Source organism: Mustela erminea, chromosome 9, assembly GCF_009829155.1.
Source record: "Mustela erminea isolate mMusErm1 chromosome 9, mMusErm1.Pri, whole genome shotgun sequence".
Lineage (NCBI taxonomy): Eukaryota > Metazoa > Chordata > Mammalia > Carnivora > Mustelidae > Mustela > Mustela erminea.
The window spans coordinates 105,375,586-105,395,737 of NC_045622.1; the positions used below are offsets into that span (position 1 = coordinate 105,375,586).

Here is a 20,152-nt window from a genome sequence, read left to right on the forward strand (position 1 = left end):
CCTCCTTTCTTTGGTAAGAACAATTCTTTCTTAAAAAAGGCTGGAGCCTAGTTGATTGCTAGTCTCTCTTTTGGAGGCCTGATGCCTCAATTAGCCTCAGTGACCCAGGAGATCTGACTAAACCCTTGTGCAGAGGGTTGACGTTGACCTGACTGAAGAGAACGCACTAATGTCAGGTCTCTGGCTTCCAGCAAATGATGCTGTCGTTAGAGCCAGTCCGAGTCCCGATCTAGTTGTGGAGTATTCGCCCTTCTTTGACCCTTAAACACAACCAAGGGTGTAGCTGGGCGTGAGGGGAGATGAGATGGTTGGGTAGGGAGAGGGAAATCAGGACAGAAATGACCCGGACTTTGGGATCCCAACACAGCCCTCCCTAGGATGGCTTCACCAACAACGGAGGCCTTTCAATGCTGATCGATCCCTAAGCTGAACTGAAAATGGGAGCTGGTTTAAAATGTCCGTAGGGGGTGACACGGTCGGAAGACTGAAACAGATACACCACCTTCCCTCCCAGGATGCCCACACTGCTTTTGTCATATAATTTCTCTGCCTGGGTATGCCCTCTCCCAGCCGTCTCCTGGCTGCCTGCCGCTCCAGCAGACCTCAATCCTTCTTCTCCCCTCCTCCCTTTTTCTTCTTTTTCACCTTTCTTATACTTCCTTGGGAAGCAGAATTGTGTCATAGAAAGCGTGGTATTGGGGTTGGTGTAAAACTGGGTTTCAGTTCTAGCTGGGTGACCTTACGTTTTCTCATGATGAAATGGGCCTACATCCCTCTTTGGATGGTTGCTGCTGGTGTGAGCTCACACGTGCAAGTGGCTTGCACGGCGTCTGGACCCTGATAGGCCCTCAACTATTAATTGTGATGATTGTGCCCTAATGCGTTCAAGCAGTGATTCTGAGCTGGGGTGATTTTTGCACCCTGGGGACATGTGGCAGTGACATTTATTTGGGCTGTAACAACTATAGATGGTACTACTGCCTTCTAGTGGGAAGAGGCCAGGGGTGCTGCGTAGCATCCTTCAGTGTCTAGGACCCCGCTCCCCAACAAAGAATTACCTGATTCCAAATATCAATCATGCCAAGGTCCAGAGACCCCCATAAGAAGCATCCAGAATAGTGGCTGAAAATGGTAAGATTTCTTCTTGCCTTCACCACTCCTGAACAGATAGATGGAGGCTTTTCCATTCATACCTCTACAGTGTGTCACAAAACGTTTTGTTATTGTCTGCCATTTCTTTTTATAACCTTTATTTCTTTCTCTCTTTTAATTAATTTTTCTTTTTCTTTTTTTTTTTTAAAGATTTTATTTATTTATTTGTCAGAGAGAGAGAGAGAGCAAGAGCGAGCACAGACAGAGTGGCAGGCAGAGTCAGAGAGAGAAGCAGGCTCCCTGCGGAGCAAGGAGCCCGATGTGGGACTCGATCCCAGGACGCTGGGATCATGACCTGAGCCGAAGGCAGCTGCTTAACCCACTGAGCCACCCAGGCGTCCCAAGATTTTTCTTTCTTTTTTTTTTTTTTTTAAAGATTTTATTTATTTATTTGACAGAGAGAAATCACAAGTAGATGGAGAGGCAGGCAGAGAGAGAGAGGGAAGCAGGCTCCCTGCTGAGCAGAGAGCCCGATGCGGGACTAGATCCTAGGACCCTGAGATCATGACCTGAGCCGAAGGCAGCGGCTTAACCCACTGAGCCACCCAGGCGCCCCCAAGATTTTTCTTTATTTGACAGAGAGAGCCCACAAATGGAAGCAGGTGGAGGCCGAGGGAGAAACAGGCTTCCCCCTGAGTGGGGAGCCCTAATGTGGGGCTGGATCCCAGGACCCTGGGGTCATGATCTGAACAGAGGGAAGATCCTCAACTGACTGAGCCACCCAGGTGCCTCTCTCTGTGTTTTTAAGATTGATCTATTTATTTTAGAGGGCATGAGTGGGAAGGGGAGAGGAAGAGAGAATCTCAGCAGACAGCTCACTGAGCACAGAACCTGATGCGGGGCCCCATCTCATGACTCTGAGATGACAACCTGAGCCAACACCGAAAGTGGACCCCTTCTCTGTGCCACCCAGTCTCCCCTAACCAGTTCCTCTTTTAAGAAATCTCTACACCCAGGGTGGGGCTTGAGCTCACAACTCTGAGATCAAGAGCTACCTGCCCCACTGACTGAGGCAGCCAGGTGCCCCTCATTATTATGTAAAGTTTTTTTTTTTTTAAGATTTTATTTATTTATTTATTTGACAGAGAGAGACAGAGAGAGAGAGAGATCACGAGTAGAGAGGCAGGAAGAGAGAGGAGGAAGCAGGCTCCCCGCTGAGCAGAGAGCTTGATACGGGGCTCAATCCCAGGACCCTGGGATCATGATGTGAGAGCCACAGGCAGAGGCTTTAACCCACTGAGCCACCCCAGCACCCCAAGATTTTATTTATTTGACAGAGATCACAACTAGGCAGAGAGGCAGGCAGAGAGAGGGGGAAGCAGGCTCCCTGCTGAGTAGAGAGCCCGATGTGGGGCTCCATCCCAGGACCCTGGTATCACGACCTGAGCCGAAGGCAGAGGCCTTAACTGACTGAGCCACCCAGGTGCCCCTTTGTTTGCTTTTAAAATTTATTTTATTTATTTATTATTTATTATTGGACAGAGCTTTTATTTATTTATTATTTATTTATTTGACATAGAGAGAGAGAGAGCGATATCACAAGTAGGCAGGCAGAGAGAGGAGGAAGCAGGCTCCCTGCCTAGCAGAGAGCCCAATGCAGGGCTCAATCCCCAGACCCTGGGATCATGACCTGAGCCGAAGGCAGGGGCTTTAACCCACTGAGCCACCCAGGTGCCCCAAATAAATAAATTCTTAAAAAAAAAAAAAAAAGATTTTATTTATTTATTTGACAAAGAGATCACAAGTAGGCAGAGTAGCAGGCGAAGAGAGAGGGGGATGCTGGCTCCCCGCTGATCAGGGGTCTCCCAGGACCCTGAGATCATGACCTGAACGGAAGGCAGGGTTTTAACCTGCCGAGTCGCCCAAGTGCCCCAAGTTTGTTATTTTCTTGATAACTGCGGATTCACAGGCATCCCTTCCCCTTTAAATTTTCTATCTCCAGCTTTTGGGACTGGGCCACGTTTTCCAAGTTTGTTGAATCTGGGACAGTTTCTGGGCTGGATTTGCAGTGAATTTTCCCACAGAAACCACATTCTAGTTGTGCTACCACTTTGTTTTATTTACTCTGAGTGGATCACCCGGGTTGTAGGGACTCCCCATAAGCTGTAAACACCACGTGTGTCACCAAGAGCAAAACTCCTCTCAAGTTCTCAGAGCCACCCATCTGTAAATTGTGTTGTGGAGAACCTGGAAGTAACACGGCCTAGAAAGGAAGCAACTGATGGACTGAAGCTGCTAGTGGAACCTGGGCACGAGGGTGGTGGTGAGGATGTGGGGGGTGGCATGCGCCGTCAGGGAAAGGGAGCAATTGCGGATGGCCTGGAGATGGTCTCCAGGATTCTTCTAAGGTTTTGTAACTGAAAGTTATGGCCTCTTACAAAGGTCACAGGTAACAGGAATATCTGCCTGCTAATGCTAAGTCTTTGACACGCATTACCGGATTGTTCACAAGGGTTCCATGGAGTTGCTTCTGTTACTCCACTTGATGGCTGACAAAACAGGTGAGACACCTCAACTAGAATGCCTACGGTCACACAGCTCTAGTGAGTGGTAGGGCTTTTGTTTTGTTTTTAAACTGTCAGTCTGGCTCCAGAGCCTTCATTAGCTCTCTTTGCCAGGCACTAGGTGGCTGGGGAGTGAATGGACCCAGCTTTCTTACCTGTGGCCATGTGGGTCTCACTACTGCTTCCCTCAACCCCTGCCTCTACCCGAGCTTGGGGGCACATGGGCCCCAGATAGCTTGAATACAGTGTTAATATAACCCACAGGCCCCGGGGCCTTCCGCCATTGTCTCCTGCCTCCAAGGTTGCCAGTGGCTCTCCAGACTAAACACCTCAGCCAGAAGATCAGGAGAGGGAGGAAGGGCTAGAAGGTATACAGTCACGCTCCCTCGCGGAATACTCCTTTCTGTAATGAACAGCCTGTTGCCAACTACCTCATCTTGGATGAACATAAAGGAATTGATTCACTGTCTGCCGCCTGTTATGTGGAAGAAGGTCTGACCACAACTCTGTCAAGTGCTTTCATAGACATGATCTCATTTAATCTACAGTAACCCAGTGAGGTGGATATTACTACCCCATTTTTTTTTTAAGATTTTATTTATTTATTTGACAGAGAGAAATCACAAGTACACTGAGAGGCAGGCAGAGAGAGAGAGAGAGAAGGAAGCAGGCTCCCTGCTGAGCAGAGAGCCCGATGCCGGACTCGATTCCAGGACCCTGAGATCATGACCTGAGCCGAAGGCAGCGGCTTAACCCACTGAGCCACCCAGGCGCCCCATACTACCCCATTTTACAGTTGGGCGATAATGTGGTTAGGTAATTTGCCCCAAATTGGTGGCAGAATTTGGACCCAGGTTAGTCTGACTCCAAATAGTATACTTGACTCACTAACCCCACTTGGTTCTGAGCTGAGAACTGCACAAGTTCGGGAAAGTGTGCGGGGAAAACGGTTAAGGAAGTCTACGAGGCAGGTGAGGGCTTATGTTTGGGCTCCTGTTCAGTAAGAACAGGAATGAAAAAGATAGGAGGTAGGGTGTCAGAGTGAGCATGGCCCTGGCGTCTGCAGCTTGCACGCAGAGTTCCGGCCAGTGGGAAGACCCTTCTGTCCGGAAGAGAATATCCACCGGGAGCTCTAACGCTATGGCGGGAAAGGGAAGTGCAGGTGATGTTGGAGGGGTAAGCCGAGCCCCAGCAAGCGGGCAAAGAAAACTTTGATTAGACATTAAAGTTTAAAGCTTCGTTGCAGTCGCATAAATGCAAATGATCGGAAACTCAGGAGCAGACTAGACTAAAGGAATAAGGACGCTATCCTTGACCATACGCTTTTCAAGCCAAACCATAGGTATCTACTCGCAAAAATTCCCAAGAGCTGTCGCTTTAAGAAGCCCGACGCCTCGGCGTCACGTGACCCCATCGCGCCCAGATGGTTTTACAGCCCCTTCACAGAGGCCAACCGCTTGGCCGGAAGCCCCCGGGAGGGCGGGAACTTCGCAAGGCGCTCGCCGATTGGCTGTGCTCTTGGAGGGTGGGGCCTGCGCTCAGAGAGAGGGAATTAGGGTGAGCAGGGTGAGTGGGCGCAGCCGCCGCCGCCACCGCAGCCGTCTGGGTAGACACCTTCGCTGCGCCCGGAGCCCTCAGGTGAGCAGGCCCTCGCAGGGCCTCGCACTCTCGGTCCCGCTGTGGGCCGCGCACTCACCGGTCTTAGGGCCGGCTCCTCTGGGGGCCCGCCCCCTTCTCTGACCACGTGACCCAAGTTCGGTAACCCCTGACCTCTTCCACCCCACCCCGCCACTTCTGGATCGGGGATGAAGCGAGGCTTGGTGGGGGGATGCACACCCCCGAGGCCGGTGGCGGTCAGTTCCCACGTTCTTTCCCAGTGTGGCTAGTGGCTCTGAGGATGCAGAGAGGAGATTGGGGTGGAGGGAGACCTTGGTCAGAGCCTGGACTTTGTGCGTCTTAATGTGGACATCCAGTAGGGAAACTCCATCCGCGCTTCCCGCGTGGGCAGGACTTCATATTCTCATTTCACGGACAGGGAATCAGAAACTTCAGAATTATCCGTTGGCGGGTCTCCAACGCCAAGTCTTCGGGCTGGGAATGCAGGCCTTGTTCCCCACACAGCCCGCCGCTCCTGATGATTTGGAAGAAGAGTTGGTCCTTGCTCCCTACATAGTGCTCGCTGGGTGGTCTTGGACAAGTCACTGAACATGAACCCCTCAGAGCTTTGATTTCCTTGACTGTGAAATTGACGTAGTACTTATATAATACTTATTTCATTGTTAATGAGGATAAAATGAAGTATGAGCCATATAAAGCACTTAGCTTTGTGCCTCAGGCATTGTGTGTGTTTAGAAAAAATCGCTGTTTTTTGTTCATTTTTGCAGCAAGTGTTCATTGAGGGCGTATTATGTGCTGACAGTGTGCCCGTCGCTGGGGATGCAAAGGTGAGCAAACAGGCATGATGATCCTGGCTGGTGTGGAGCTGACTATCTAGTGGGGGAGGTAGGAGTTAATGGCAAAGTTACACAGATACGTAATTACAAACTGTGATAATTGCTTTGAAGGCAAAGTACCTGGACACTGGAGGTCTGAGGAGACTTCCCGGAGCAAGTGACATTTGAACTGTGACTTGAGGAAGCCTCTTAGGAGTCCACTAGACCTAGAGATTGGTAGTGAAGGAGGAGTGTTTCCAGTAGCGCAGTGTATGAACGTTCTGGTAGCAGGTGTTTTGCGGGGGAATGGAAAGAGGCCATGGTGGGAGTGCAGAACACAGGAGAGAAATGTTGCAGAAGTCGGTGGACATGCAGGACCTGGGAACCAGGTCTGTTCTCTATTCCAGAGCCAGTGTGGAGCCACTGGGAGGCATACGGGAGGCCAGGGTAGGATGCCCATTGGATCTAGGGACCTGGAGATCACTCGTGACCCATGAGCCTTGCCAGAGAGGAGGAGTGGGGCCGCCCCTGGGTGGGTCACCCTGGAATTGGAGCCCTGCTGCCCATGGTGCTGACGCCTCACTCTGGCCCTTACGGGCCTGCCTTCTAATTGTGTCAGAGTCATTCATCGGCCACTGTTTTTGTTGGATTCTTACTCTGCCATATCCTGTGAACGGAAGAACAGGTTCCTGCCTTTGGGGAAGACCAGACACATGGGCAAAAAGCCCAGCTGCTGAAAGCTTGACAGTCCCCAGTGGCATACGGTCAGGAAGACCTTACAGGCCTTCACCTTAGCAAAGAGGAGAGGGTGGGGGCTTGGAGTAAAGGGGGAGGCAGACCAGCCTGAGCGCTGTTGGTGGAGCACAAGGCAGGCGGGAAGACACTAGGCTGGTCTTCCTGGGAGGAGGGATCAGCTTGAACCGCCGTGGGGATTTGGGACCAAACACAGAATGTCAAGCCGGGGAGTTGAGAGTTTCCTTTAGAACCTGTGGGGAAGGACTGAAGGTTTTTGAGTAAGGGGGAAAGTACTGTTTGCATCAAGACTCGGTAGGTAGTGGTTGTAGCAAGAATCAGGGGGAGGAAGACATGACGTTTTTACTTGTAACTGACCATGGTTACATCTTCTGTTGTCCATCTGGGTACTGTTCTAGTCCCTGGCTTCCTCCTGCACCAGCTCATTCGTTCTCACAGCAACCCCGTGAGTTAGGGAGGGCGGGGTGATTGCCTGTGTTCCCCAGGTTGGGACACCAGGGCTCAGGCTGACAGACCTCGGCCACGTTCACTCAGGAAGTGGTAGGGCATGGCTGGGGCCCAGTTCCGTGAACTGCCAAGGCCAGGCCCTTTCGCAGGCAACACTCCTGTCTGACCCGGCTCGTCTGTTTCTTGCACTTTGCCTCGGACGCTCAGAGCCTCCGTGGCGCCTTGTTGGGGGTTTCTGGAGCAAGAGCAGTGAGCCTGGCTCAGAAGGCCTTGAGGCAGGCTCCTGTGCTCGGAGGGGGCCTGGGTGGCTTTTCAGGCCTTCTCTCCTGACTCCCAGCTCCAGCGGAGCCATGTCCGAGCGGGAAGAGCGGCGGTTTGTGGAGATCCCTCGGGAGTCGGTCCGGCTCATGGCAGAGAGCACGGGCCTGGAGCTGAGCGACGAGGTGGCGGCCCTGCTCGCGGAGGACGTGTGCTACCGGCTCAGAGAGGCCACACAGGTCCGCTCCCCTTCCCTCCCCGCCTGCTCCCGGCTCTCCCCTCCCCGTGGCCGCCCCCTCCTGCAGGGACGTATTACACAGGTATGGGTGCAGCCCCTACTCCGGCTTCGAGGCAAGGCAATGGAGGCGGCCGTCCCCGTCCTCTCCAGAGTTACCTTTGAGCCTGCGGGGCTTCCTGGCGAACGGTGCTGGCTGGGCATGGTCTCACGTGCCCAGCTTCTTGACAGCCATGCTGGGCAGGCCACACAAGGTCATGTTCCTATTTTGCATGCGAGAAACTGGGTCCTAGAGAGGGAACATTACATCAAGGGCTGTTTGCACAAGACCAGTGCTGGAGTCCACACGTTCTGGCCTCCGTGCTGGGGTCCTTTTTGCCTCCCAACTCTCTCTCTCCTCTGGGGGGACTCCATACCCGCTTCTCTCTGTCCCCTGACTTTGTTCCTCCCATCTCAGAATAGCTCACAGTTCATGAAACACACCAAACGGCGGAAGCTGACCGTCGAGGATTTCAACAGGGCTCTCCGATGGAGCAGCGTGGAGGTGAGTTGAGCCCAGGCTGCGGAGGCCTCGGCTGGCATGATCCACCTCCGTGCCCTGCTCGGGGCTGGCACCACGGAGAGACACACGAAGACCTAGTGTGCGCACAAGGGAAGCTCATGGCCGCCCCGGTGCTGGGGGGCCCGGAGGTTTGGGAAGCCTTCTTGGAAGAGCTGGGACTCGATGCAGGCTTTGAAGGGAGGCGTGCATTAGACTCAGCTAAGAGAGGAAGAGGGGGACGTTCTGGGTGAGGGAGGAGCCTGGGCACAAATGTGGATGTTAAAATGTCCTGCGTAGTTGTTGTGGGGTAGGGACTCGAGGGGAGGAGGTCAGGTTGGGAAGAGAGTAGTGTTGGGGCGCTTGGCTGGCTCGCTCAGTAGAGCATGTGGCTCCTTATCTCAGGGTTGTGAGTTTGAGCCCCACATCGGGCATGGAGCCTACTTTAAAAAAAAGGAGTTATGTTTTCAAAGTTGGGTGAGTGTGAGGACCAGCAGCAGAGGGGTGTGGGGCTCAGAGCCCGTACAAATTGGGGTGGAGGGACCATGTTCTACTCCCTGACCCAGCGAGTGCTTGATGCTGCGGTCAGATTTCCAGCAATAGGCTTGAAGCCTGGGGCATCTCCCCTTTCTCAGGACTTTTGGGTTTGCCTTAGTGTAGACTCCCTGGCAGGATCTGTAGAGCACCTCTTCCCTCCCTGGATTCAGCCTGCCCTCTGGTTCTCTCTCTGCTCAGGCCGTGTGTGGTTATGGGTCCCAGGAGGCGCTGCCCCTGCGCCCTGCCAGAGAGGGTGAGCTGTACTTCCCTGAGGACCGAGAGGTGAACCTGGTGGAGCTGGCCTTGGCCACCAACATCCCTAAAGGCTGTGCCGAGACAGCTGTGAGAGGTGACTGCCCAGGCCCTATGTGGGGCGGGGACAGAAACAGGGTCATCACAGGAGGGGCGATGGGCAGGCTGGTGGATGGAGCGGGACTCAGGGGTGGGTGGTGCTACCACAGGCAAAACCTCAGGCTCACCCATCTCTCTGCTCTGGTTCTAGTTCATGTCTCCTACCTAGACGGCAAAGGGAACCTGGCCCCACAAGGATCAGGTAAGGGGTGGTAGGGGGAATGGGCTCTGAGCTTTCCTTTCTTAGGAGCCGGCGTGAGGGGGCACCCCATTTCTCTGATTCTTCATCTGACAAGTATTTACTGATAAATACTTATGGTCCTGAGGGGGCGCAGCTGCTGCCCAGAGGGCTTGGATTTGGAGATAGCAGCCCAGTCTTGGAACCAGTCACGTTGTGGGATGTTGAATGCTGGCACACAAGTCTGGGCAGCTGGGGTCCCTGATGGCAGGGGTCCATGAGGGATTGGGGACAGAGCAGGAATCTGCCTCGCGGAGGACGGGTGGGAGGCAGAATACAGAGCACAGAGGTGGGGAGAGCGGGCAAGGTCAGGGCTGAGGTCAGGCTGCTCCGACAAGCTGGTGGCTATGTGCTCTGGGAGTCCTGTCTGCATGGGCTCCTGGCGGGGACAGGGGAGGAGGGAGGGTGGAGGGTAGGGGGGTGAGGGAGAGCAGGCAGGGGAGGCTGGGAGAGGGCTGGACTCTCCACCCTGACCACCTCCTGCCCATCCGCGTACAGTACCCAGCGCGGTGTCTTCGCTGACTGATGACCTGCTCAAGTACTACCAACAAGTGACCCGGGCTGTGCTGGGGGACGATCCGCAGCTGATGAAGGTGAGTGATTGGGGCACAAAGACCAGCTTCCAGGTTCCCCGAAAACCCTTTCAGATGCCTGCTTCCTGTCCACTCCACACCGCCGGGCTAACGTGGCTGGAGGCTGCTGGCGGTGGCGATGTCATGCTCTCAGGCTGGTCCTCCTCCAGGGCAGACTCTAACCGCTCTGGCAGGAAGCCTTGTTCTTCTGGAACCGGCCACTCAGCTGGGGCATTTAGGGGGCTCACGTGGTCAGTACCCCCACCCTTTAATTCTAGAGCCTACGCTTTAGGGTGACTGTTGACCTGCGGCCACGAGGCGGGGGAAGGGGACAGGCACATGGCAGCTTTCATTTGCCTGGACTTGAGAGGGAGGAATGGGAAGTAAAGGCATCAGGTCAGGTGCCCGGCCGGCTCGGAGACCCTGTCGCTTTAGCCTGTGGGACTCCGCAGGGCCTGCGGGACGCGACCTGGGGTCCGTCCCCTTCTGTCCAGAATCAGGACAGCACTGGTTTGGTGGTGTGCTCACGCATGTGGCCTCTCCTAGAGGGCTTACATCCCCCACTTCTCCACGTGTCTGGCTGTCACTGCCACTCCCACGGCAAAATTGGGAACGTCGCTACCGTACATTCCTGCCTCAGGAGCACGGCTCTGCTTCTCCAGGAGCAGGGCAGGTGGCTGGATGGAGGGCCGGGGAGCGGAGCTCCTGCCTCGCCAGCATGTTGTATGCCTTCGTGATACCTGCTAAGGACCTTTATCCAGAAGAGTCTGGGGGTCACAGGTAGCAGAGATTCATGCCTAAGACAGTTTTTCTCATTTACTTAACTTTCTTTCTGCTTACAAAAGTAAGACCAGCATTTCATTACAGAAGTATTGTAAAATAAAAGCATACAAACTGGAAAGTGAGGGTCTCTAATAGAAGCGCCTACCTTTTTTCCCCTATGTTTTAACTGTGATTACACTAGTATAAACCAAAGTATTAGATTAAACATCTGGTTTTAGAACAGCTGCTTTTCTCCATTAAAAACGTGTCAGACAGGGCACCTGGGTGGCTCAGTGGGTTAAGCCTCTGCCTTTGGCTCAGGTCATGATTTCAGGGTCTTGGGATTGAGTCCTGCATCTGGCTCTTTGCTGGGCAGGGGGCCTCCTTCCGCCTCTCTCTCTGCCTACTTGTGATCTCTCTCTGTCAAATAAATAAATAAAATCTTAAAAAAAGAAAGCACAAATAATATTTTTTAAAAAAACATGTTAGAACTTAGGTTGTATTCAGTTTCGTGTTGTCACAGACAGGGGTAGGAGTAGGTATGTTTGTCAGTGGGTATTTCTTTCTTTTTTTTTTTTTTAAAGATTTTGTTCATTTATTGGTCTGAAAGAGAGGGAAGAAGCAGGGGGAGCAGCAGGCAGAGCAAGAAGCAGACTTCCCACTGAGCAGGGAGCCCAATGCGGGACTCGATTCCAGGACCCTAGGATCATGACCCGAGTTAAAGGCAGGCGCCCAACCAACTGAGATACCCAGGGGTCCCATGAGTGGCTATTTCTTACAGCAGGTTAAATTTACAGAAATACAGTTGCTGAATCAAAGAGTGAGAATGTTTACAATTTTACTTTAGAAATACTCAACTGTCCTTTAAAAACTGTCCGTTTATCCCTGGGGCTGGTGGATCCAGGGCAGTCTGGCTCCTTCCTTTTCAGATTGCTCTCCAGGACCTGCAGACTAACTCCAAGATAGCGGCCCTCCTGCCTTACTTTGTCTATGTGGTCAGTGGGGTGAGTGAGCAGGCCGGGGAGGTGACCCAGCCCCGGGTAGGGCTGGTGGCGGGTGCCCGCAGAGCCGCCGCCCCCCCCCCCCCCCCCCCGTGTGCCCCTCAGCTGGGGTCTTCTGCAAACAGGTGAAATCTGTCAGCCACGACCTGGAGCAGCTGCACCGGCTCCTCCAAGTGGCCCGGAGCCTGGTTCGGAACCCACACTTGTGCTTGGGGCCATACGTTCGCTCCCTGGTAGGCAGCGTCCTCTACTGCGTCCTGGAGCCGCTGGCTGCCTCCATCAACCCTCTGAATGACCACTGGACTCTTCGGGATGGCGCCGCCCTCCTGCTCAGCCACATCTTCTGGTAGCCACTGGGCCTAGCCCAACAGGGGGGCGCTGCCACAGCGCTGAGGGGGTTGTGGGGGGGGGTGTGGAAATGTTTGGCTTCAAGGCCCTATGTTGTGAGGTCAGGGAGCCTCTTTCCATTTAGAGCTTTCCGGTCACTGCGCTGTGGCACCCTGGGATTGTAGAAATGGATGGCGACTGTGCCAAGGGCTTGGTCCTTCAGCCCTTTGGGTAGTCTTCAGTCCCTGAACAACGAGCCACCTTGTTTGCTTACCTCAGTGTGCCAGGCACCGCCATTTTCTCTGTGTGTCCTGACTTGAGTCCAGTTGGGTGGCCCCGTGCCTCGTTCTCCTCTCTGACCCAATGCTGTGCCCGTAGGACCCACGGGGACCTGGTGAGCGGCCTTTATCAGCAGATCCTGCTCTCCCTGCAGAAGGTCTTGGCAGACCCGGTGCGGCCTCTCTGCTCTCATTACGGGGCTGTGGTGGGGCTGCATGCCCTTGGCTGGAAGGTGAGGACCCTGGCCTTTCCCCACAGACAGAGCCATAAGAGCTCCCATTTGTAAACAGAACAATGGTATTTTCTTATAAAAATGGTCCATGCTTGGCGTTTCCCTGTATAGAGTTCTTTCCTGAAGCCAGGCTAGTTGGTAGCCTGACTTTCTGTAGATGAGTGTCTTATGCTTTCAAAAGTCCTACATGGGGGCGCCTGGGTGGCCCAGTGGGTTAAAGCCTCTGCCTTCGGCTCAGGTCATGATCCCGGGGTCCTGGGATCGAGCCCTGCATCAGGCTCTCTGCTCAGCAGGGAGCCTGCTTCCCTCTCACTCTCTGCCTGCCTCTCTGTCTACTTGTTATCTGTCAAATAAATAAAATCTTTTATTAAAAAAAAAAAGTCCTGGCCACCTGGGTGGCTCAGTGGGTTAGGCCGCTGCCTTCGGCTCAGGTCATGATCTCAGGGTCCTGGGATCGAGTCCGGCATCGGGCTCTCCGCTCAGCAGGGAGCCTGCTTCCTCTTCTCTCTCTCTCTCTGCCTGCCTCTCTGCCTACTTGTAATCTGTCTGTCAAATAAATAAAATATTAAAAAAAAAGTCCTACGTGGCCAGTACTAATACATCTCCACTTCATGAATCCCTGCCCATACTGTGCTAATCATGTTAAGGAACTATCCCTCAATTCCTCTTGTACTGAGTATTTTTTTAAGCTTATTTATTTTTCGTAATCTCTATACCTACCATGGGGAACTCATGACCCCAAGATGAAGAGTTGCACACTCTACCCACTGAGCCAGCCAGGTGCCTCACATTTTTTGTTTTTTAATGTGGATCATATGGTAAATATAATGATAGCTTTATTTCATCTTTTCTAAAGCTATTGCCTTTAATTTCTTTCTATTTTATTGCTAGGACTGCTAGTATCATTTTACATATAATGATAAGGGGCATCCTTTTGTCATTTCCAATTTTTTTTTTTAAGATTTTATTTATTTGAGAGAGACACAAAGAGATAGTGACAGAGAGCATGAGCACAGAGGAGAGGGAGAAGCAGGCTTCCCCCTGAGCCCAGGGAGCCAATGCGGGACTGGATCCCAGGACCCCGGGATCATGACCTGAGCTGAAGGCGGACACCTAACCGACTGAGCCACTCAGGTGCCCCGTGTCATTTCCAATTTTGAGAGAAGTGCTAATATCCTTCCCATTTAGGCTGACATTTACCTTGTGTTTACTGGTAACCTTTCTCAGATAAATTACTTCATACTGCTTGATTTTATTATTATTTTTTTATTTTATTATTTTTTTAAGATTTTATTTATTTATTTGTCAGAGAGAGATTACAAGTAGGCAGAGAGGCAGGCAGAGAGAGAGAGGAGGAAGCAGGCACCCTGCTGAGCAGAGAGCCCGACGCGGGACTCGATCCCAGGACCCTGAGATCATGACCTGAGCCGAAGGCAGCGGCTTAACCCACTGAGCCACCCAGGCGCCCCTTGATTTTATTATTTATGTTTAACTTTTATCAAATGCTTTTTCTGTATTTTTTGATTGATCCTAAGGTTTTTGTGCTTTTATCTGTTAATGTGATGAATTGTATTTATGGATTTAAAAAAACTTATTTAGAGAGAACACTTGCACATTTGAGAGCAGGGCAGGGGGAGAGGGTAGGGGAGGGACAAACCGACTCAAGCAGACCGTGCACTACATGACCCCAAGATCACCAAGTGGAAACGAAGAGCCCAACCTACTAAACCACGGAGGCTTCCGTTTATGGATTTTTTTTTTTAAATCTTTTTTTTTTTTTTTTTAATATTTTATTTTTATTTATTTGACAGAGAGAGATCACAAGTAGGCAGAGAGGCAGGCAGAGAGAGGAAGGAAAGCAGGCTCCCTGCTGAGCAAAGAGCCCGATGTGGGGCTCGATCCCAGGACCCCGAGATCATGACCTGAGCTGAAGGCAGAGGCTTTAACCCACTGAGCCACTCAGGCGCCCCCGTTTATGGATTTTTAATAGTAAACCATCATGACATTTTTGTGTATAGACTCAATATAGTATAGACGTAAAGAAAACCTAAATCTTTTATTGGAATATAAGGCATTTTTTGTATACTTTTGGGCTTACTAAATTTTAAGATTTTTTTCTGTTTTCAGGAGTGAAATCAGTAACAAGTTTCTTCTCGTACTGTCCTTGTAGAGTTTTATTATCAGAGTTACACTGACTTCATAGACTGAGGCATGGTGGGAGCATTTCTTGTTTGTTCTTGTGAGATTGAGATGCTTTTTTCCTTGAATATCTGTAGACTGAATTTTAGCAATGATTTTATTTGTGGCTAGGTACCTACTATGGTTAGAGAATTATTCAAGTTTTTAATAGCTGAGTCAGCAGTTAAGTTCTATTTCTCGAGGAACTTGCCCATTTGTTAACATTGTCAAATCTTCAGGCTGTGGATGACCAGCTGGAGAACTCCCACCCAGCAAAGTGCATAACGGAGGTCACCTCCTCTGTGAAGTCTTAACTTGATACATAATCAGAGACCAGGTCTCTGATCAGTTTTTGGGCAGGTGGTTTGAACTGAGTCCCAGTTTACATCTCAGCAAGAATAGCAGTTGCCTGCTGAGTCTATAGAGTAATAGTTGGCAAATTAAATCCGTCTGTTTCTAGCCCTAGGCATTACTCACACGCCCTCTTAGCCCCTGTCATACAGGTCAGTGATAGTTGGGTCACTTTATATTGTCTTTGTACCTGACCTTTATCGCCAGTGCTTAGCAAAGGTTTGGGTATAGAGTGGGTTCCAAATAAATGCTGGTTGAATATGCCAGGCTAAGAATTTCATATCGGAGGTAGAAAGTAGGTCTTCCATGGGAAAGGGTACTTGAGAGGCCATAAGCAACAAAGAGGTGCCTACTGTGTTCCTTCTCTCCCAGGCGGTGGAACGAGTCCTGTACCCACACCTGTCCACTTACTGGACAAATCTGCAGGCTGTGCTAGATGATTATTCCGTCTCTAACGCCCAGGTTAAAGCAGATGGGCACAAGGTTTACGGAGCCATTCTGGTGAGTGCCTGCCCCTTCCGGCCTCTCTTCTTCCCTTCTCGAGCTCAGCAGCTCGCTCACCTGCCTTACTTTGGAAAACTTAATGGGCCCCGGTTCCTCCTAGTTCTTGCCTATCCTGGTTCCTCTGCTCTTGCAGGTGGCTGTGGAGCGACTGCTGAAGATGAAGGCCCAGGCAGCAGAGCCCAACAAGAGCGGCCCAAGCGGCAGGGGGTGCCGGGGCTCGGATGATCTCCCCTGGGACAGCCTCCTTCTGCAGGAGTCTCCCTCCGGGGGCAGCGCGGAGCCAGGCTTTGGGTCTGTCCTCCCGCTGCCGCCAGGAGGCGCGGGGCCGGAGGACCCTTCCCCATCGGTGACCCTGGCGGACATCTACCGGGAGCTGTACGCCTTCTTCGGGGACAGCTTGGCCACCCGCTTTGGCACCGGGCAGCCCGCACCCAGCACTCCGCGGCCGCCCGGGGACAAGAAGGAGCCGGCGGCCGCCCCGGACTCGGTGCGCAAGATGCCGCAGTTGACGGCCAACGCCATGGTCAGCCCGCAGGGCGACGAGAGCCCCCGCGGCGGCGGCCCCGCGGCAGCCTCTGCGCCCGCCGCCTCCGAGAGCCGGCCGCTGCCGCGCGTGCACCGGGCGCGGGGGGCGCCCCGGCAGCAGGGGCCCGGCGCCGGCACCCGCGACGTCTTCCAGAAGAGCCGCTTCGCCCCGCGCGGCGCCCCCCACTTCCGTTTCATCATTGCTGGGCGGCAGGCCGGGAGGCGGTGCCGCGGGCGCCTCTTCCAGACGGCCTTCCCCGCGCCATATGGGCCCAGCCCGGCCTCGCGCTACGTACAGAAGCTGCCCATGATCGGCCGCACCGGCCGCCCGGCCCGCCGCTGGGCGCTCTCAGACTACTCGCTGTACCTTCCGCTTTGAAGCGGCGCGTCCCCGCCCCCTCCTCTGTAAATAAAGCCCGGCGTCGGAAGTGACGTCTCCGCGCTCGCGTGCCGCGCCGGATGAGGCGGGGCTTGGGCGGTTGGCTTCCTGGTGGCGGGGGCGCCATGGCGCTACCCTGGCTGCAGCGCTTCGAGCTCTTGCTCTTCACCGCCGCCTTCCTGTGCGGAGCTGTGGCGGCCGCGACGCTGACCCGGACCCAGGTGCGGGGCGGGGCCGGGCCGGCCTGGGTGTCGGGGAGGTGGGGTGAGATGCTGGTGCTGCTGTCCGGGCCGGCCCGTTCCCGTCGTGCTGCCCTTCGGAGTCGGTGGGCAGGGTGAGGCCCGGCGGGCGCCGATCGCGCTCTGTGGCCTCTCAGGCCGGAGTTCTGCTTCACAGCCGTTTCCTCGCCGCAAGGACGAGTCCTCAGGAGTGACTGACAGCACCAGACATAGCCCGGCCTGGTGGCTCCGGCTGCATAACCTTAGCCTAGTTCTGCAGCAGAATTCGTTCCAGGCCCTGCCTTCATCCTTTAAATCACTGTTGTAACGAGCTCCGCTAGGAAATAAAGCCTAGGGTGGCGGAGATCCCGGGCTGCCGCAGGAATGCAGCCCAGTGTATGTGAATGACAAAACAGCCACGTAGAAAACCCCCACCGAAAGCCCAAGGGTTTTCCCACCCAGGCAGTCGTCTTCGTAGACACAGGTCGTGTAACCCTATGAATATGAAGTAGGCACTATTAGGTGGTGGGTTTTTTTTAACGGATGAAAAAACATCAGAGATAGCTGAAGGTTACCCAAGCCCTGGTTTTACTTTAGGATTTCTGCAGAGGGGAGACCAGAACTTGTGAGGCATCTCCGAAGCTCACTGTCCTTTATAACCACCGTCTATTTCCTGATCCTTCTGGCCACAGCAGGTTTGACTTCCCCAGCAGGCCCTCTCCATCACTACTGGCCCAGAAACAGGAACTGACAGTGCATCTAGAACTTCCTAGGGTGGCCCTCTCCTAGCTTATCCCTCACACCTGCTATGAGCCCGCGCTGAGGCGCTAACCAGACATCTCAGCAGCTTCTCTTCACAGGGCTCCTTCAGTGGCCGCTGTCCCCTGTATGGTGTGGCCACCCTGAATGGCTCCTCCCTGGCCTTAGGCCAACCCTCGGCCCCATCCCTCTGCTACTTTGTGGCAGGGGTCTCTGGCCTCCTGGCCCTCTACTGTCTCCTGCTTCTGCTCTTCTGGGTCTACAGCAGCTGCATTGAGGACTCCCACAGGTGACTGCCCTACCCTGAGGGCCGGGGGCTGAGCTGGGAGAAGTCCCATCTCACCAAGGCTGGTTCTCTGTCTCCTCATAGAGGCCCGATAGGGCTCTGCATAGCGCTGGTCATCTCAGCTATAGCCATCTTCCTGGTCTTAGTGGCTGCCTGTATCCTTCGATTTGGCACCCGTTCTCTCTGCAAATCCATCGTCTCCCTGAACATTACAATTAGGTAATGGAAGAGGGAGGGAACCCTGGCTGGGGCTGAGTGCCTTGAGTCCACAGAGGGGGGCCTATAACCCTCTCTCTGTCCCTGTCAGTTGCTCTCATCCTGAAGGGCACCTGGGCATGGAAGTGTCGAGTATGTTCTGCCCTTTCTCACCACTGTCTCTCTGACCTCGCAGCTGCTCTGAAGCCCAGAAAATTCCATGGACACCCCCTGGAACCGCCCTGCAGTTTTACTCCAACCTACACAATGCTGAAGTGAGGTCCCGGGATGTGAAAGACTGGTTCGAAACCCAGGGATTCCCAGATTGCTATAAGCACCTGTAGTTTTAAGGGTGCTTTCCAGTGAGGGGCTGTGAGGGGCTGAAGAGCTTTCAACCTGACAGAGAACAGAGAATGGTGGTTCGTGGGTGGAACTGGACTTGAGATGGCCACACTCCTCACACTCCTGTTCCTGTTTCCCACAGACCTCTTCTTGGGTGAATCTGGTATTGTGGTGTGTGGTCTTGGTGCTTCAGGTGGTGCAGTGGAAGTCCGAAGCCACCCCATACCGGCCTCTGGAGCGGGGCGACCCTGAGTGGAGCTCTGAGACAGATGCTCTGGTTGGGCCACGCCCTTCTCATTCCTGAAGAGGAACCAAAGAACGCTTCCTGCAGCCAAAGACTCTGCCCAAGTGCCTACAATCCTGCTGGCCCCTCCTGGCCCTGTTGATGCTGGGAGCCTGTTTTCCCTCCACGAGGGAAACACGATGATAGCCCCCCGCCTTCCCACAGCTCTTTTTGTACCAGAATATTATATTACTTTCTTCCTTCCTCTTGGTACTGAGTTCTTGGTGGTAAAGCACTGTAGACAGGTGGACAGTGGGGGGGGGACAGAGCTCAACAGACATGGAACAAAAGGCAGAGGTTCTGTCAGTTGCCCTTTGGATGACTCCTCTTTTATTTGCTGTTCATGAACCTTGGGCGCCCTTGTGTCGTGACCCGGATTGTCACCGTATCTCTAAGGTTCAGTTTTTAGTCCCCTCTGGGAGGGGTGAGCGACCCACAATGGTTTCTTCACAAGCTGCGGTAGGCACCCACGGTATTGTCGAAGAGTTTTGTGTTGGGGAAGTGTCCAGCTTTGTCTAAGAGGAAGTAGAAGCGCCGGCCTTTGATCTTCAGAGGCAACATAGCAGGGACTTCACCACGGTGGGCCATGCAGGAGACTTGGTTCAAAGGGACGGTGAAGTGAGCACCCAAGCCAAAGGGGGCATGAGTGGTGAGGGTCACCTGCTTTCCTCCAGCCCGCAGCATCACTGAACGCACAGAACGGAGGGAGAAGAGAAGACCAGCACCGAGTACCAGGGTACCTGCAGGAAGACCAATGTTAGGGGTGAGGGATTTCTGTTAAAGAGCCAAGCAGCAACCTTAACAGTGCCCCGAATTAAAAAAAAATGGCCATGACAGTCACATTTACCGAGTTCCTCTACCCGACTCTCGTGTTCATCCTTCCTCCCCAACAGCTTTCGTGTACACCCGTTTTAAGGACAAGGAGACGGGTCCAGAGCGGTGTAACTGCTCAAGCTCGCAGTACGCCAGGCCTGTCCGAGGGCTTGGCTGGGGGGCCTCCAGGTCGGGAGCCCCGCACTGTCCTTGCTGGGGCAGGGAGGGTCGTGTCCAGCCGCCCCACGTCCCCGTGGTGGGAGGCCAGCCCACGCCTTACCGATGGCACCGCAGCCGACCGCCAAGCCGTAGCGCCAGAGAGCGGAGCGCAGGTCCAGGCGGCCGCGCTCTGTGGGCTCCGCGTCTGGAGGCATCGCGCGGGCTGGGGGTCGGGCCAAGGCTGCCACAGCCAGGGAGGCCCAGAAGACGCCCTGGCCGGCGCAGAACAGCCCGAGGACGGCGAAGAAGCGGCTCCGTTCATGCTGGAAGAGCAGGACGTCCCGAGGTGGAGCCGCGTCGTGCAGGGGACGCAGTGCAAGGAACACCCGAGCAGACCACCGCCTCCCCAGTGCAGCCATGAATCTGCGCGGCGCCCGCTTCCGGGGAGGGACTTCCGGTCCGCAGCCCCACCCCCAGAGCTTAGCGGTCATGCGCCTTCATCGGCCCCGCCCCGGCCCCCCACTGCGGGCAGGGGCGAGGCA

The 20,152-nt window shown here is 53.9% G+C and overlaps 3 protein-coding genes across 4 annotated transcripts; 2 read left to right on the forward strand and 1 right to left on the reverse strand.

The window, feature by feature from the left end:
- Window positions 1-5,166: 5,166 nt before the first annotated feature.
- On the forward strand, window positions 5,167-16,604 carry TAF6L (TATA-box binding protein associated factor 6 like). 2 transcript variants are annotated; one of them, XM_032357080.1, is made up of 12 exons: window positions 5,167-5,294; window positions 6,041-6,100; window positions 7,626-7,785; window positions 8,239-8,325; window positions 9,055-9,205; window positions 9,359-9,409; window positions 9,944-10,038; window positions 11,709-11,783; window positions 11,906-12,126; window positions 12,486-12,618; window positions 15,520-15,648; window positions 15,785-16,604. In XM_032357080.1, exons 2-12 carry the CDS (start codon window positions 6,093-6,095, stop codon window positions 16,553-16,555), a joined length of 1,881 nt encoding a protein of 626 aa, XP_032212971.1. In that variant the 5' UTR covers window positions 5,167-5,294; window positions 6,041-6,092; the 3' UTR covers window positions 16,556-16,604. The 2 variants fall into 2 exon arrangements, with proteins under 2 accessions (XP_032212971.1, XP_032212972.1); XM_032357081.1 differs by lacking the exon at window positions 5,167-5,294 and adding an exon at window positions 5,403-5,509.
- A 26-nt stretch (window positions 16,605-16,630) lies between these two features.
- TMEM179B (transmembrane protein 179B) lies at window positions 16,631-18,842 on the forward strand. The gene is made up of 5 exons (XM_032357093.1): window positions 16,631-16,776; window positions 17,634-17,821; window positions 17,903-18,037; window positions 18,210-18,288; window positions 18,498-18,842. Exons 1-5 carry the CDS (start codon window positions 16,636-16,638, stop codon window positions 18,657-18,659), a joined length of 705 nt encoding a protein of 234 aa, XP_032212984.1. The 5' UTR covers window positions 16,631-16,635; the 3' UTR covers window positions 18,660-18,842.
- Window positions 18,843-18,945: 103 nt separating this feature from the next.
- Window positions 18,946-20,068, reverse strand: TMEM223 (transmembrane protein 223). Its single transcript, XM_032357094.1, has 2 exons — window positions 19,732-20,068; window positions 18,946-19,378 (listed from the first exon to the last, which is right to left on the reverse strand). Exons 1-2 carry the CDS (start codon window positions 20,027-20,029, stop codon window positions 19,086-19,088), a joined length of 591 nt encoding a protein of 196 aa, XP_032212985.1. The 5' UTR covers window positions 20,030-20,068; the 3' UTR covers window positions 18,946-19,085.
- Window positions 20,069-20,152: the final 84 nt, after the last annotated feature.

Coding starts and splice junctions, on each gene's coding strand:
- TAF6L (XM_032357080.1), top strand. Junction 11,784..11,905: donor TTGTCTATGTGGTCAGTGGG/GTGAGTGAGCAG, acceptor TTCTGCAAACAG/GTGAAATCTGTCAGCCACGA. Junction 12,127..12,485: donor CTGCTCAGCCACATCTTCTG/GTAGCCACTGGG, acceptor CTGTGCCCGTAG/GACCCACGGGGACCTGGTGA.
- TMEM179B (XM_032357093.1), top strand. CDS start 16,636: ATGAGGCGGGGCTTGGGCGGTTGGCTTCCTGGTGGCGGGGGCGCCATG. Junction 16,777..17,633: donor CGACGCTGACCCGGACCCAG/GTGCGGGGCGGG, acceptor TTCTCTTCACAG/GGCTCCTTCAGTGGCCGCTG. Junction 18,038..18,209: donor TCCCTGAACATTACAATTAG/GTAATGGAAGAG, acceptor CTGACCTCGCAG/CTGCTCTGAAGCCCAGAAAA.
- TMEM223 (XM_032357094.1), bottom strand. CDS start 20,029: ATGGCTGCACTGGGGAGGCGGTGGTCTGCTCGGGTGTTCCTTGCACTG. Junction 19,379..19,731: donor GGTCGGCTGCGGTGCCATCG/GTAAGGCGTGGG, acceptor GTCTTCCTGCAG/GTACCCTGGTACTCGGTGCT.